This window comes from Sciurus vulgaris (assembly GCF_902686455.1).
Source record: "Sciurus vulgaris genome assembly, chromosome: 5".
Lineage (NCBI taxonomy): Eukaryota > Metazoa > Chordata > Mammalia > Rodentia > Sciuridae > Sciurus > Sciurus vulgaris.
Genome location: NC_136465.1, coordinates 160,296,455 through 160,313,607, shown reverse-complemented (window position 1 = coordinate 160,313,607; position 17,153 = coordinate 160,296,455). Strand labels below are relative to the sequence as shown.

Below are 17,153 nucleotides of genomic sequence, written 5' to 3'. Positions count from 1 at the left end.
CACAGGCTTTAAGTTTTATGGGCTTATATGGAAACTTGTTTGAAACCTTGTTCTTTCACTAACCAGCTATGTGATTTAGTTAATAGGTTCAAATGACCATAGTAAAAATTAAACAAATGTGTAAAAATCAGACCTAGCACAGTGCCTGACCCATAGTAGGTATACAACCAAGACCAATTCTTTCTGATTCCCTTAAAAATACTTGTTAAATTACATATCCTAGGTCAAATTATAGACCCTTTAACAACTGTCTATATTACACATCTTAAATATAACAGGAGTCACATCACAAGAAGTCTTCTATGTCATCAGGAATCAAACCAACAACAACAACAACAAAAAAAAGACTGATGTAAAACAGGGTTTAAACAAAGTGTGAATAGGCAGGTCTTCTAATCAAAAAAATACAAGTGCTTTGGAAGCTGAAACACTAAGTTCAAATTTTGACTCTGCCACTTACAAACCACCTAAACTCAGGCATGTTATTGCATTCTATGAGCCTAACTTACTCCTTTGTACTGTTTCTATACCTCTGAGTTGTTGTGACGATTAAATAAGTAAACATTTTATTTTAGATTACTAAAAAAATAAAAATTAAAAAAAATAAAAATTTATAATATGCAAATGAAGCCAGACATAATAAAAATTAATGTAAATATATTTAAAAAATAGTGCAGATACAGGAAAAAATTATCCACAAGTTATCTGCTAACTGTTAAAATTACTTTGTTATAACAGATAATTTTAACCCTATCACAAAATAAATTTGTGAGGAAAAATTTTATGAAATAAAATCATTTTAATTAAAATAAATAAATAAATAAGTAAGTAAACATATGAAAAGTGTTCAGAAAATGCTTCAATAAAGGATTTTGCTATCATAACTATGGCTGTCATTATGCTACATAAAGGAAATTCCACGATCTAATGAGATTATGTATGTTAATATATACGGCATTCTGAGTGGGAAATAACCCTATTTAACCAAATAATTCTAAATTTATTTAACTCTCACATCCTTTTCTCAAGTAACATTAATGTCTAGAGAATTAATGAGCTGAAGCATATTTTTAGTTGCAAAGAACACTAGAAATTTTCTATAAAAATGTAAATTTAAATATACTATCGTACCACATAGCCTACATATACTCGTTAATCAAGATTACACTAAATTCTCTAGTCCATTCCAGATACTATCACAAATTTCCATGGCTTTAGAAAACTCAGAGATTAAAACTTTCATTACCTCTTGTTCAGAAGGATTGGTCGAAGACACACAAAAATCAAAACCCATTATTTTCCAGGCTCCACTCTTATTCAAAATTATATTTTCTGGAGTAATATTTCCATGAACCATTTTTACACTGCTATGCAAAAATGACAATCCTTCAGAAACCTGAAAATGGAAAAAAAAAAAAAAAAAACAATTTTCTATTAAATAAAACTATTTAAAACAATACAATGTGTCATTAAAAAATCATAATTATTAGCTGGGCATGGTGGTGTACACCTATAATCTCATCTACTTGGGAGACTGAGGAAATCTGAGGCAAGGGTGGGCAACTTAGTGAGAGGGTGTCTCAAAATAAAATGTAAAAGGGATGGGGATATAGCCCAGAAGTTCCAGGCCCTGAGTTCAAATCACAGTATAACCCACCTCCAAAAAAATCATAATTACTGCTGGTTCTCCAAGTAACAACAGTTCTTGATGACAGCTAGCAATTAAGTCTCATTATAAATGCAAAAGTTTAAGATATTCTCAGCTGGCAGGACAATCTAAACATTGGTAGAAAAAAAATCTAACTATAAAACCACAATACAACTATCTATTAAGTTCCTTTCTACATGCACATAAACAGAAGAAAAAAAAACCACCTTTTCAGAGCTGGGGATATAGCTCAGTTGGCAGAGTGCTTGCCTTGCAAGCACAAGGCCCTGGGTTCAATCCGCAGTACTGAAACAAAAAAAAAAAAAAAAAAAAAAAAAAAAAAAACACCTTTTCCTGTTCAAATTTGTTCAGTTCCAGAGTTCAAAATGTGAGGGAATTTTTTATTGAGTTACAGATAGCAAAAAATTAAGATTTTTTTACATAATTTTTCTGAATAGTATTGTGCTGTTCTCAAATATTCAGATGACATTCATTCATTCTCACATTGGGTTAATATGTAGGTAATTTTTATATCTATACCTGACATTATCACAGAATTTGTTAAACAAAATGGAAGGCTAGTTTTCTGTCTCCAGGAAGAAGCAGATTTTGGCAAGAAGTAGATTTTTACTTCAAAAATACCACTGTTCCTGGTTTTCCTCAAACTCCACTGGGCACTGCTTCTCAGTCCATTCTGCTGGTTCCTCCTTATTTTCTGAATCTCCTGGACACAATGTTTGGACCTCTGCAATTCGCCATCTATTCTCATTTTCTTGGTGTTCCCAAAGCTATAATTATCACCTATGTGCTGAATGTTCTCAATGCTTCCAGCCTGTGCCTTTGTTCTAAAATGCATATTTGATCATCTGACTACTTTCCTGAATTCTCTCCCCTTGAAGGTTATAAGCAACTGAATCTCAGAGGAATCCAAATCGAGTTTCTCTCAAGAATCTGAATTCTTTCCTCTTGTAGCCTTTCCTGTATTCATTAATAATCACTTCATTTTTCTGGTTGTTTAGGACAAAAAAAAAAAATTGAGTTATCCTATACTACTCTATTTTTCTTATATAGCAAAGCCTGTTACCTCCACTGACATAATATAATTAGAATAAAATCCAGTCTTACCACGGTCCCTGCTCTGGGCCATCATTATCTCTGACTGGAATTGCTCTCACAATCACCAACCTCATTTCTTTGCTTCTGCTCTTGCCCTTCTGTATACTTTAATTCTCAATATAGCTGCTAGAGTAATCTGTTAAATATAACCCAGACCATGTCACTTTTCCTGCTTAAAACCTCTAAAGGCTTCCCCTTTCAGAGTAAAGTATTTATCAAACTTAAAAGACCTCGCTCCCCGGAGAGCTCTCTGATCCTACTACTGGTCTTGTTTATTCTTCTCTAGTGTTATACTAGAGAAGAATAGTATTTCACTGTTCTTATTTTCTATGTGCAAATACTATATAAACATTTAGAAATTTACACATTTGATCCTGCCATCAAACTCTGTGTTGTAGGGATTATTTCTCATATGCTTTCCCTACCCCAAAATTCTATTCTTGTAGACTGATAGCTCTCAAATACATATCAGACCATGTCATTTGCCCTGCTTAAAATTTTTCATTATTTCCCATCACCAGTAAGACATGTTTCCAGCTTTCCAATTTCATTTTTCACCTCTCTTAAATATAACCTGCTACTTCTAATTCATAAATATTACTAAGTGAATAGTACAATAAGCAAATATTAGAGGTTTAACAGTATTTTTCAAATAAAAGACTATTCTTCAGTTACAACACATTTGAACCCATGAAGTTCATTTAAGATTTACATTTTCAGGTGGGTGAGGTGGAGCACACCTGTAACCCCAGTGACTCAGAAGGCTGAGGCAGGAAGATTGCAAGTTCAAGGCTGGTCTCACCAACTCAGCAAGATCCTCAGCAACTTAGTGAGACCCTGTCTCAAAATAAAAAAAAAAAAAAGGTGGGGGCTGGTGGAGTGGGAATGTAGCTCAGTAGCTGAGGACCCCTTATTTCAATCTCCAGTATTTTTTTTAAATTCACATTTTCAAAAATACATATTACCAAATATAAATTAGAAAATATACAAAGTTTTTCAAATCTGGAGAAATTTTCCTAATTTTATAAGGAAAAATTAATTCTTTCCATATTACACATTTCAGGCACAGATTTGGTAGATGTTTTTATTTAATAATCTCAGGAATCTTTAGAACCACTTTATGATTAAGAAAAAAGATCAGATGCTACTACAAAGCTACAGTAATCAACAAAGTGTGAGACTGGTATAAAAGTCAGACATACAAACTAGTGAAACAGAATTAGGTTGACCAGAAATAAACCCTTGTATATGTGGTCAAATGATTTTTAGCAAGGGTACTAAAACCACTGAATGGGGAAAGGACAGAATTCAACAAATACTGTGAGGAAAACAGAAACACCCAACAAAAAAATGAAGTTGGACCCTTACTTTACACCATAAATAAAAATTAAATCAGAACTAGGTAATGTAACTCAGTGGGAGTGTGCAATGGCTTAGAATGTACAAGGCCCTGGTTCAATCCCCAACACCAAAAACCAATAACTCTAAATGATCAAATACTGAATCTAGGCCAGACTGACTGAGCCCCGTCTCTAGGAGCCCTCAGCTCAACTGATCACTCCCTGCCTCTGGGACCCTCACATCGATTGACTGCTCCCTGCCGCAAGGACCCCCAGACCAACTGACTGCGCCCTATCACTGGGACCCCAGACCAACTGCACCTGGCCTCCAGGATCCCGCAACCACACCAAACACACCCGAACTCCAGGACCCCTGCCTGACCAACCGCACCCCACCTCCAGGACCTCCAGCTGACCACGTCCACACCCTGAGCTGCAGCTCCCCATTTGCCAACACACTTGGAAGCCAGAGCAGCCATCTTGGATAATCCTGGAAGCCAGAGCTCCAATCTTTAGGTGGGGCAAAACCCATCCTGAGACTCCTGCTGGAGACTTGCACCTCAATGTCAGGTACCTCTCATGCATCAGGCTACCGAACACTGAGAGTTTTCATTACTATATGACTTTTATACTGTAGATTTTCTTTTTTCTCCTTATTGAAAAATTTTAAGTTTTTATTTCTTTACTTTTCTTGCTCTCTTTTCCTTTTGTTTACCTGTTCCCTCAGAGTCTCTTTTTCCCTTTTTTGCATGCTAGCATCCAATTTCTTTTTATTACACTCTCACCCTTTCTATTATCTAGAATTTCTGTATATTCTACATCCCTCTGCATCCTCTTTGTCCTCTATTAGAAACTGCAGACCTTACTGCAACTCTGTTTTACTGAAGATAATATTTGAACTCATTCTGTTTATTATGACTATTTTGTTATTGTCCTCATAGGGGCTATTTGGGCTAGGATTGCATAGTGTCTGAATTGGGCACTGCTCATATTGATCTCCCCTTAAAAAAAGTTTTGGGAACCTATATTGCCACTATAAGCCTATAGAGGGAAAGCTGCAATACCCCAGATCTGCACTGCTAGAGGAGAAGATACATGAACAACATGAAGAAAATGATCCAAACAAATATAGATTCTATATTAATAGAATCCAATGACAGCATGTTAGAAGAAATGTCAGAAAAGGACTTCAGATTATACATGATTAAGATGACTCACGAAGCAAAGAATGAGATACGAGAGCAAATGCAGGCAATGAATGATAATACCAATAAGCTGACAGAGCAAGTGCAGGAAGCAAAAGATCATTTCAACAAAGAGATAGAGATTCTCAAAAAAAAAAAAAAAAAAACAAATGGAAATCTTTGAAATGAAGGAAACAATAAACCAAATAAAAAAACTCAATGGAAAGCATCACCAAAAGACTAGACCACTTGGAAGACAGAACCTCAGAAAATGAAGACAAAATATTTAATCTTGAAAATAAAGTTGCCCAAACAGAGAAGATGATAAGAAATCATGAACAGAATCTCCAAGAACTATGGGACATCATGAAAAGACCAAATTTAAGAATTACTGGGATTGAAGAAGGCACAGAGAGGCAAACCAAAGGAATGAACAACCAATTCAATGAAATATTATCAGAAAATTTCCCAAACCTGAAGAATGAAATGGAAAATCAAATACAAGAGGCTTACAGAACACCAAATGCACAAAATCACAACAGATCCACACCAAGGCACATTATAATGAAAATGCTTAACATTCAAAATAAAGATAGGATTTTGAAGGCCACAAGAGAAAAGCATCAGATTACCTTTAGGGGGAGACCAATACAGATAGCAGCCGACTTCTCAACCCAGACTCTAAAAGCTAGAACCAACATGGACCAACATATTTCAAGCTCTGAAAGAACATGGTTGCCAACCAAGAATCCTATACCCAGCAAAACTAACCTTCAGATTTGAAGATGAAATAAAATCCTTCCATGATAAACAAAAGTTAAAAGAATTTACAAATAGAGAGCCTGCACTACAGAATGTTCTCAACAAAATATTCCATGAGGAAGAAATGAAAAATAACAATGGAGGTCAGCAAAGGGAGGAACTATCTTAGAGAAGAACCGCTCAAAGGAGAAATCAAGCCAAATTAAAAAACAAAAATAAGCCCAAATGACTGGGAATGCAAATCATATCTCAATAATAACCCTGAACGTTAATGGCCTAAACTCATCAATCAAAAGACATAGATTGGCAGAATGGATTAAAAAGAAAGACCCAACAACATGCTGCCTGCAAGAGACACATCTCATAGAAAAAGACATCCACAGACTAAAGGTGAAAGGATGGGAAAAAACCTACCACGCACGTGGACTCAGTAAAAGAGTGGGGGTTTCCATCCTTATATCAGATAAAGTGGACTTCAAGCCAAAGTTAATCAGAAGGGAAAAAGGACATTTCATACTGCTTAAGGGAACCATAAATCAGGAAGACATAACGATAGTAAATATTTATGCCCCAAACAATGGTGCATCCCTGTACATCAAACAAATCCTTCTCAATTTCAGGAATCACATAGACCACAACACAATAATTCTGGGTGACTTTAACACATCGCTGTCACCACTAGATAGATCTTCCAAACAAAAACCAACCAAAGAAACCATAGAACTCAATAACACAATCGATAACCTAGACTTAATAGACATATATAGAATATTCCATCCATAAATGAGCAGATTCACTTTCTTCTCAGCAGCACATGGAACCTTCTCAAAAATAGACCATACGTTATGCCACAAAGCAGCCCTTAGGAAATGCAAAAAAATAGAGACACTGCCTTGTGTTCTATCAGATCATAATAGACTGAGAGTAGAAATCAATGACAAAATAAAAAACAGAAATGACTCCAACACCTGGAGACTAAATAATATGCTATTGAATGAAACATGGAAACAGAAAATATCAGGGAGGAGATAAAAAAATTCTTTGAGGTCAATGAAAATGAAGATACAACAATCTCTGGGACACTGTGAAAGCGGTACTAAGAGGAAAATTCATTGCATGGAGCTCATTCCAGAAAAGAATGAAAAGTCAACAACTAAATGACCTAATATTACAGCTCAAAGCCCTAGAAAAAGAAGAACAGAATAACAACAAAAGTAGTAGAAGACAGGATATAATTAAAATCAGAGCTGAAATCAATGAAATTGAAACAAAAGAAGAAATTCAAAAAATTGACAAAACAAAAAGTTGGTTCTTTGAAAAAGTAAACAAAATAGACAAACCCTTAGCCACACTAACAAAGAGAAGGAGAGAGAAAACTCAAATTACTAAAATTCATGATGAAAAAGGAAATATCACGACAGACACCACTGAGATACATAACATAATGAGAAGCTACTTTGAAAATCTGTATTCCAACAAAATAGAAACTACCGAAGACATTGACAAATTTCTAGAGACATATGCTCCTCCCAAACTGAACCAGGAGGACATACACAATTTAAACAGATCAATATCAAGCAATGAAATACAAGAAGCCATTAAAAATCTACCATCCAAGAAAAGCCCAGGACCAGACAGATTCTCAGCCGAGTTCTACAAGACCTTCAAAGAAGAACTCATTCCAATACGTCTCAAAGTATTCCAGGAAATAGAAAAGGAGGGTACCCTACCAAACTCATTCTATGAAGCTAATATCACCCTCATACCCAAACCAGGAAAAGACACATCAAGGAGAGAAAATTTTAGACCAATATCCTTGAATGAATATAGATGCAAAGATCCTTAACAAAATATTGGCAAACCGTATCCAAAAACATATTAAGAAAATCGTGCACCACGATCCAGTGGGGTTCATCCCTGGAATGCAAGGATGGTTTAACATCCGTAAATCAATAAATGTAATCCATCATGTCAATAGACTTAAGGATAAGAATCATATGGTTATATCAATTGATGCAGAAAAAGCATTCGACAAAATACAACACCCCTTCATGCTCAAAACACTAGAAAAAATTGGGATAGTAGGAACATACCTGAACATTGTAAAGGCTATTTATGCTAAGCCCATGTCCAACATAATTCTTAATGGAGAAAAACTGAAAGCATTCCCTTTAAAAACGGGAACAAGACAGGGATGTCCTCTTTCACCACTTCTATTCAACATTGTCCTTGAAACTCTAGCCAGAGCAATTAGGCAGACCAAAGAAATTAAAGGGATAAGAATAGGAAAAGAAGAACTTAAGCTGTCACTATTTAATGAAAACATGATTCTATATTTAGAGGATCCAAAAACCTCCTCCAGAAAACTTCTAGACCTCATCAATGAATTCAGCAAAATAGCAGGCTATAAAACCAACACGCATAAATCTAAAGCATTTTTTTTTGTTTTTTTGTTTTTTTTTTTGCAGTGCTGGGGATGGAACCCAAGGACTTATGCTTGCAATGCAAGCGCTCTACCGACTGAGCTATCTCCCCAGCCCCTAAAGCATTTTTACACACAAGCGACGAAACATCTGAAAGGGAAATGAGGAAAACAACTCCATTTGCAATAGCCTCAAAAAAAATAAAATACTTGGGAATCAATCTAACCAAAGAGGTTAAAGATCTCTACAATGAAAACTACAAAACATTGACGAAAGAAATTGAGGAAGACCTTAGAAGATGGAAAGATCTCCCATGTTCTTGGATAGGCAGAATTAATATTATCCAAATGGCCATATTACCAAAAGTGCTATACAGATTCAATGCAATTCCAATTAAAATCCCAATGATGTAACTTACAGAAATAGAGCAAGCAATCATGAAATAATAATGAATAAGAAACCCAGAATAGCTAAAGCAATCCTTAGCACGAAGAATGAAACAGGGGGTATCGCAATACCAGAACTTCAACTATACTACAAAGCAATAGTAAAAAAAACGGCATGGTATTGGCACCAAAGTAGACAGGTAGATCAATGGTACAGAATAGAGGACACGGACACAAACCCAAATAAATACAATTTTCTCATACTAGACAAAGGGGCCAAAAATATGCAATGGAGAAAAGAGAGCCTCTTCAACAAATGGTGCTGGGAGAATTGGAAATCCATATGCAACAGAATGAAACTAAACCCCTATCTCTCAACCTGCACAAATATCAATTCACAATGGATCAAGGACCTTGAAATCAGACCAGAGACCCTGCATCTTATAGAAGAAAAAGTAGGCCCAAATCTTCAACTTGTCGGCTTAGGATCAGACTTCCTTAACAGGACTCCCATAGCACAAGAAATAAAAGCTAGAATCAATAACTGGGACAGATACAAACTAAACAGCTTTCTCTCAGCAAAGGAAACTATCAGCAATGCAAAGAGAGGGCCTACAGAGTGGGAGAAAATCTTTGCCACTCATACTTCAGATAGAGCACTAATTTCCAGAATATATAAAGAACTCAAAAAACTCTACACCAAGAATACAAATAACCCAATCAACAAATGGGTTAAGAATATGAACAGACGCTTCACAGAAGAAGATCTACAAGCAATCAACAAACATATGAAAAAATGTTCACCATTTTTAGTAATAAGAGAAATGCAAATCAAAACTACACTAAGATTCCATCTCATCCCAATTAGAATGGTGATTATCAAGAATACAAGCAACAATAGGTGTTGGAGAGGATGTGGGGAAAAAGGTACACTCATACATTGCTGGTGGGGCTGCTAATTAGTGCAGCCACTCTGGAAAGCAGTGTGGAGATTCCTTAGAAAACTTGGAATGGAACCACCATTTGACCCAGCTATCCCACTCCTCGGCCTATACCCAAAGGACTTAAAATCAGCATACTACAGAGATACAGCCACATCAATATTCATAGCTGCTCAATTCACAATAGCCAGATTGTGGAGCCAACCTAGATGTCCTTCAATTGATGAATGGATAAAGAAACTGTGATATATATATATATATATATATATATATATATATATATACACACACACACACACACACACACACAATGGAATATTACTCAGCTATAAAGAATAATAAAATTATGGCATTTGCAGGCAAATGGATGAAATTGGAGAATATCATGCTAAGTGAGATAAGTCAATCTCAAAAAACCAAAGGACGAATGATCTCGCTGATAAGCGGATGATGACTCATAATGGGTGGTGGGAGGTGGGCAAGAATGGAGGAAGGAGGGACTGTATAGAGGGAAAAGAGGGGTGGGAGGGGTGGGGGGGAGGAAAAAATAACAGAATGAATCAAACATCATTACCCTATGTAAATGTATGATTACACAAATGGTATGCTGTTACTCCATGTACAAACAGAAACAACATGTATCCCATTTGTTTACAATAAAAATAAATTTTTAAAAAAATACTTAATCTAAGACCTAACACCATAAAACTCTTAAAAGAAAAATGCAGGGGAAGCTTCATGACATTGGATTTGGCAATAATATATTGACTATGACACCAAAAGCAAAGGCAACAAAAGGAAAAGTACATAAAAGAGACTATATCAAATTTAAATTTTTCAATGCATCAAAGAACACAGTGAAAGGTAACCCACAGAATGGAAGAAAATTCTTGCACATTACGTATCTGGTATGAGATTAATGTCAAGAATATATGAAGAACTCTTATAACAGGATAACATACATACACACACACAAACCTGACTTAAAAACGGGTAAAGGACTTAAAGAATAGGCACTTCTACAAAGATATATGAATGGTCAATAAGCACATGAAAAGATGTTCCATTAGGAAATGGAAATCAAAACACAATGACAGTGCTTGCTTCGGCAGCACATATACTAAAATTGCAAAGATACAGAGAAGATTAGCATGGCCTCTGTGCAAAGGTACACACAAATTTGTGAAGCATTCCATATTAAACACATACATACACACACAATGAGATACCATCTTATATCCAGCAGGATGGCTAGCTACTATAAAGTGAAAAGAGAAAACACCAAATATTGGCAAGGACATGGAGAAATTAAAATCTTTATGCACTATTAGTGGAACTGTAAAATGGTATAGGCTTTATGGAAAACAGTAGGGTGGCTCCTCAGAAAATTAAATATAGAAACTCCATATGATTCATCAATTCTACTTCTGAGTACATATCCCAAAGAACTGAAAGCAGGATCTCAAAGAGAGATTTGACCAGGCATGGTGACACATACCTATAATCCCAGCAACTCAGGAGGCTGAGGAAGGAGGATCAAAGTTTAAGGCCAGTCTCAGCAATTTAGCAAGACCCTGTCTCAAAGCAAAAATAAAAGGAAGTGGGGGTGTAAAGTATTCCTGGGGTTCAATCCCTCGTACCTACACACACACACACACACACACACCAGAAAAAGAAAAGTTCAGAGATATTTGTGTGTGTGTGTGTGCGCGTGTATGTGTGTGTTCATAGCAGATTATTCATAAAAGACAAACCATGGAAACAACTCAAGAGTCAGTGGATGGATGGATATACAACTGAATTTCTTATAATGTGATAAATGAATTCAACCTTAAAAAGGAAGGAAATTCTGACACATGCTATAACATGGGTAAACCCTGAGGACTTGTTAAGTGAAATAAACTAGTCACAAAGGACAAATACTATATGATTCCATTTATATAAAGCGTACACAGTAGTCAAATTTACAGACAGAAAGTAGAACTGTAGTTGCCAGAAGCTGGGAGTAGGTGGGGTATAAGTTATTGTTTACCAGGTGCAGTTTTGCAAGATGAAAATAGTTATGGAAATGTGGATGGTGGTCTTGGGTGTACAAAAAGTCAACAGATTTAATGGATGAAATGTACACTTAAAAATAACAAAGACAATTTTTACCACCATTCTTTAAAAAATATAGTTAGGAAAATGACAAGATAAGCCACAGACTGGGAGAAAGTATTTGTTAATTATGTATCTGACAAAAGATTTGTGACTACAACATTTGAAGAAATCTTAAAAACTCATTAATAAGAAAACAACCCATTCAAAAAACTGGGCAAATATCTGAACAGACATTCAAAGAAGATATCCATATGGCAAAGAAGCATATGAAAAGGTGGTAACATTATTCATTAGGGAAATACAAATTAAAACCACAAAGAGATACTAGTGCACACCTGTTAAAATGGCTAAAATTAAAAGGACAAAAACATACAGAGTTTTAACAAAGATAAAAAGAAAGAAACTCATATACTATTTATGGGAATGAAAGACAGTAATCACTTTGGGAAAAAGTTTGTCAGTTTCTTTAAAAAATGAAACACACAAATACCATTTGATCTGATCATTCCACTCTCAGTTATTTATTCAATCAGAAGAAATGAAAGCAAATATGTCCATACAAAACTTGTACACAAATGTTCATGCAGCTTCATTAGCATTAGCCAAAAACTAGAAACAACTCAAGTGACCATTAAGAGATAAAATGGATAAACAAACTGGGTATATCCATACAATGGACTACTACTCAGCAATAAAAAAGCATCAACTATTGATATATACAACAATATGGGTAAACCTCAAAAAATTACATTGACTGAAAGAAGTCAGATTTAAACACACACACACACGCACAAGATTCTACTTATCAAATTCTAGAAAATACAAACTGATCCACAGTGATAGAAAGCAAATCATTGATTTCCTGGGACAAGATACAGAGAGACTGCACAGAATAGGAGGGAAGAATTACAAGGAGTACAAGGAAGCTTTGGAGAGTGATGGATATATATGCATTATTTTGATTTTGGTAATGTTTTCATAGGAGTATATATGTCAAATTTCACATATGTGCAGTTTATTGTATGCCAATTATGCCTTAATACAGTTGTTAAGCAATAAATAAAGCAGCCAGGCATGGTGGCATACACTTATAATCCCAGCTACTTTGGAGGCTGAGGTAGGAGGATCACAAGTTCAAAGCCAATGTGGGCAACTTAGCAAGAATCTGTCTCAAAAACAAACAAAAGGGCAGGGGAGTAGCTTAGTGGTAAAATGTCCCCTGGGTTCAATCCCCAGCCCCATAATCAATCAAATAAATGATCTCTGTCCCCCAGGATCTCAGAATCTGTTGCATAAATCTACTCTGTGGAGCGGAAGATATTATTCTGGTAAGAAAAGAAAGGAAAATCTTAAAAGTATATGAAAAGACCAACATCTCTTGATATCTACTAAATTTTTTTAGAGAAGTAATATTCTTATTCAATACTGTATTTCAATGTAATTTTTTTATGAAATGAATTTACATGGATAAAACTTCAAAAAAGAATCAAAAGGAACTCACCCCATTTACCAATCAATAAGTTCCCCTCCTCAAAGGTTACCAATGTTATCAGTTTTATATATTTAAAATATTATACAAGCCTAACAATAAACTGCAGAAAAAAATGATAGAACACAGAAACCATTTTCAAATTACTAACAAGAACCAAAGGTTTACACAAAATAGTTTACAATGTCTAATAAACTTGAAAAAAACAAAAACAATTTTAAAAGAAAAAACTTTTACATGTTAAATAAAAGTACATACCTGAAGTAAACCATATTTAGTTTCTACATCATAAAGTTTATAATCCTTAATGTCTGGAGATATAGAGGAAGGCAGATTTTCCCAGTTACCTAGAACATTGGCTAAGCTGGCAAAAACAGGTTCTGTACAAAATGCCAAGCAGTCCCTGTTTTAAAAAACAAAGAGTTAATACTACCATTTTTTATTCATTATCAAAATCAAATATACATAAACTATTAAAGGTTCCATTAAATTATCAATAAGGTAGACTATTTCAGGTTTATAAATTTCAGCATAGTTATAACACATTTCAAACAAAATCAGGAGGCTTTATATATGAATTATCCTGGACAAATCAATCTTCTAAATTAAGTGTTGTGACAACTGATACATTTTTTTAAAACTTAAAGTCAGGAAATTGGGCTGGGGCTGGGGCTCAGTGGTAGAGCACTTGCAAAGCATATGTGAGGCACTGGGTTTGATCCTCAGCACCACATATAAATAAAACAAAGGTCCACTGACAACTAAAAAATATTTTTTAAAAAAGGTCAGGAAATAAAATATTATTTCAACTGTGCTTCTTCAAATGATTGCTATTCCTTTTGTGAAACCAATAAACTTACTTAAAATACCGGTATCGCATACCTATGATATCCTTATTTCTAAAGCTGCAATTTTCACAATGTGCTCAGGGAACCTACAGACTTCCCAGACGCCTCAGGAGCAAGAGGAGTCAGGAAGAGGGACAGTGCACACCTCCAGGTCCCCCATTCTTACTTCAATCAAAGCGACTTTGCTTTTATCTACTTTATGTAGCATTTTTTTTAAGGTGTCACAGTTTTTAGTTTTTTTTAATTATTGGTTTTTGATGTATAAGATTTACAAATCCAGAAAACATTAGATGTTGACATTCAATACCCTTATAGAGTAATGATCAAACTTTGAGTAAGACCTCAAACTTTGAAGACAAAGTTCCACCATTCCGATTCCCTACCTTGGTGAGACTGGACACCTTAACTCTCAGCTTCACTATGCCCATTTGTAAAATGATGGTAACAGATGCACCTTCAAGTGTTACTATGAAGATCAAATGAGATAATCATATAAAATACATAGCAAAGCATCTAGTGTACATGCTCAATAAATGCTTATTACTGCTGTTAAAATTACCAAACACCTGAGCTCAAGCCTTAACATTTTAGGCCTTGGGCTTTGGGCTCTGGCAATGAAGAATTACAAGGTAGTGGAGCAACAGGGCTAAACCAAGCTTCTGTGCCAGCACAGTGATTGTTTAACGCTAAGTATGAACTCTGTTGTTTCACATGTCCACAATCCCTGAATAATTTTTTTCTGTATTGAACCTATTTTTTAAACAAAAGCACATATACTCAACATGTATAGAGACAGATCTGCTTAGATTTTTGAAAGAGAAAAAGGATCATATTTCCTGCCTGTTCAGTCGTTATCAAGGATGATATCTTGTTTTTATGCCTACGACTCACTTCATTAACCCAGAGGACACCAGGCATTCTTTGCCAAATTGTTCTAACATTGCTCAAATACTTTCCTAGGACTCAATTATTTGATCAACTCTTATTTTTTGCTCTCTCTTGACCCCCAAATCATCCTTGGTCACATCAAGAATAAAGTTCCAAGGCCTTATAATCTTTCATGAATATTCATTTCCATTACCATTAATCACAGAGCAGAAATGCTATATGTCCTTAAGGACCATCTCCACGATCACAAATTACCAGTCATTTACTTTCACCACCTCCACCAAAACTTAGCTTCCCAATATCTGTGTACAACAAATTCAGATCTTCATTATACTTGATTCCTTTCTTCCCCCAAAGTCCACAACAATAAACTATCACCTTAACTGGGCAAATTTTAATCCTGTAATGACCATGATAGGTTTCATTTGTACAAAATACACTTGAATCTTGTTCTCTTTGTTTTCAATATTCAACAACATTTATTCACAGTCCTCTTATTTAATTCCTATTCCACGGTTCCCTTACTTACCTAGTAGTCACTTTCTACTTCTCAAAAAAGTACAGTTCATCTAACATGAAACTTCACCTGAGTATATTATTGATTCCTCAACCATCCTCCTTTGAGTTCCTCCAACAGGACTTGACCCACATGTCTTCTCCTGGGTTCTTTTGCATTTTCTAGTTACAAACTGCCATCTCATTGAAACTTGAATGTCACTAACCACCTCTCACTAGTCAAACATAATGGATTCTTCTCATTCCTTACTTTCTTTTCATAATGAGGTCTCCAGTGTTAGTGAGTCTTTTCTCCCTCTCCCTTGGCTTCTGTGACATGCTGCCAGGTTTTCTCCTGCCATATGACAATGATTTCTCCTTTTTCCTTCCCTGGCTCTTTTCCTTCCTACATTTCAAAGTTCATTCCTCCGTATACTGCTCTTTTTACTCATATTCTTGAAAAAAATCCATTTTAACCCAGTTTCAATTACTGCCTCTGTTACTCCCATACACATCACCAACTCTGAACTTTCAGATGAATTATCCTTTCTGTAGGAGATTTCCTTTGGATAATTCCAATGCCATCTCAATATCATTAATTCACTTAACAACTGGAACCTATTATTTTTCCTTCCCTAAAGTGTTCCTATTTCTATTAATGTGTCTACAATTTTTACAACCTCACAATTAAGATATCTTAATCTATGAATTATCTCTTCCTGTTTGACAATAAATTTCTAGTTCTATAATATTTAAATCACTATAAAAGAAGCACTGAGACAGAGAAAGTGTAATACACTGGTTGTCTCAAGAAATCTAAAAAGTAATTATGAACTATAAGATGTAGATACAAGTAATAAGGATATTTTTATGATAACATATATGAGCAAATTTTTGGGCAAACATAGCATGGTACACTTAAAAAAAACTAGGGGCTCAGGAATCATCGCTGCCAGTTTTAAGGAATATCTCTGATCCTCATCCTATATAACTGTGAGATTTAAATGAGTTAAACAATGTGAATCATTTAGGATAGTTTTCACATGGTAAATTCTGTCTTTTTTTAGGTTGTGGTGAGGACAAAGGATCTCCTGCTTTTTTTTAAGGAGGGGGGCTGATTAGTGAAGATGAAAGTGTAAGAATTTTTGAGAAACCCAATATGCCAAACTGACAAAAGCAAAATTACACTACCTGAAAGGAGATGGGAAGCTTGGAACTCTGCCAGCTGTGTCCCCCATTTGCCTATTCTTCCCCTATCCTTAAATACTAGGGACCACAGAACACAAATAGCAAATCACCTGAGTAAGGATCCTATTAAAAAGGGAATGCAGTCTGCTAAGAAGGAACAAATAAATACATTTGGAGCTATGAATAATGTGGAAAAGGTTTATAAAGCTAGGGTAGCCAAAGGAGTATTAAAAGCACCACAGGCTTGAGGGTTCAGTCAAGATCACATAAATTTCATTTTCTGGCCAGCAATATTTCCCAAGATCATCTTCAAGAAAAAATAGATGGTAAAGTAACTGGGGGCTA

The 17,153-nt window shown here is 35.2% G+C and overlaps 1 protein-coding gene across 2 annotated transcripts in view; it reads right to left on the bottom strand.

Moving 5' to 3' along the window:
* The window catches only part of SCYL2 (SCY1 like pseudokinase 2), a 64,429-nt gene that overhangs the window by 25,441 nt on the left and 21,835 nt on the right, over positions 1–17,153 (bottom strand). For both annotated transcript variants that reach the window (XM_079141373.1, XM_079141374.1), the window contains exons 4-5: positions 13,648–13,792; positions 1,247–1,396 (exon numbers count right to left, since the gene is read on the bottom strand). In XM_079141373.1, the coding sequence (XP_078997499.1) occupies positions 1,247–1,396; positions 13,648–13,792 (295 nt within the window). The remainder of the gene's footprint in view (positions 1–1,246; positions 1,397–13,647; positions 13,793–17,153) is intronic.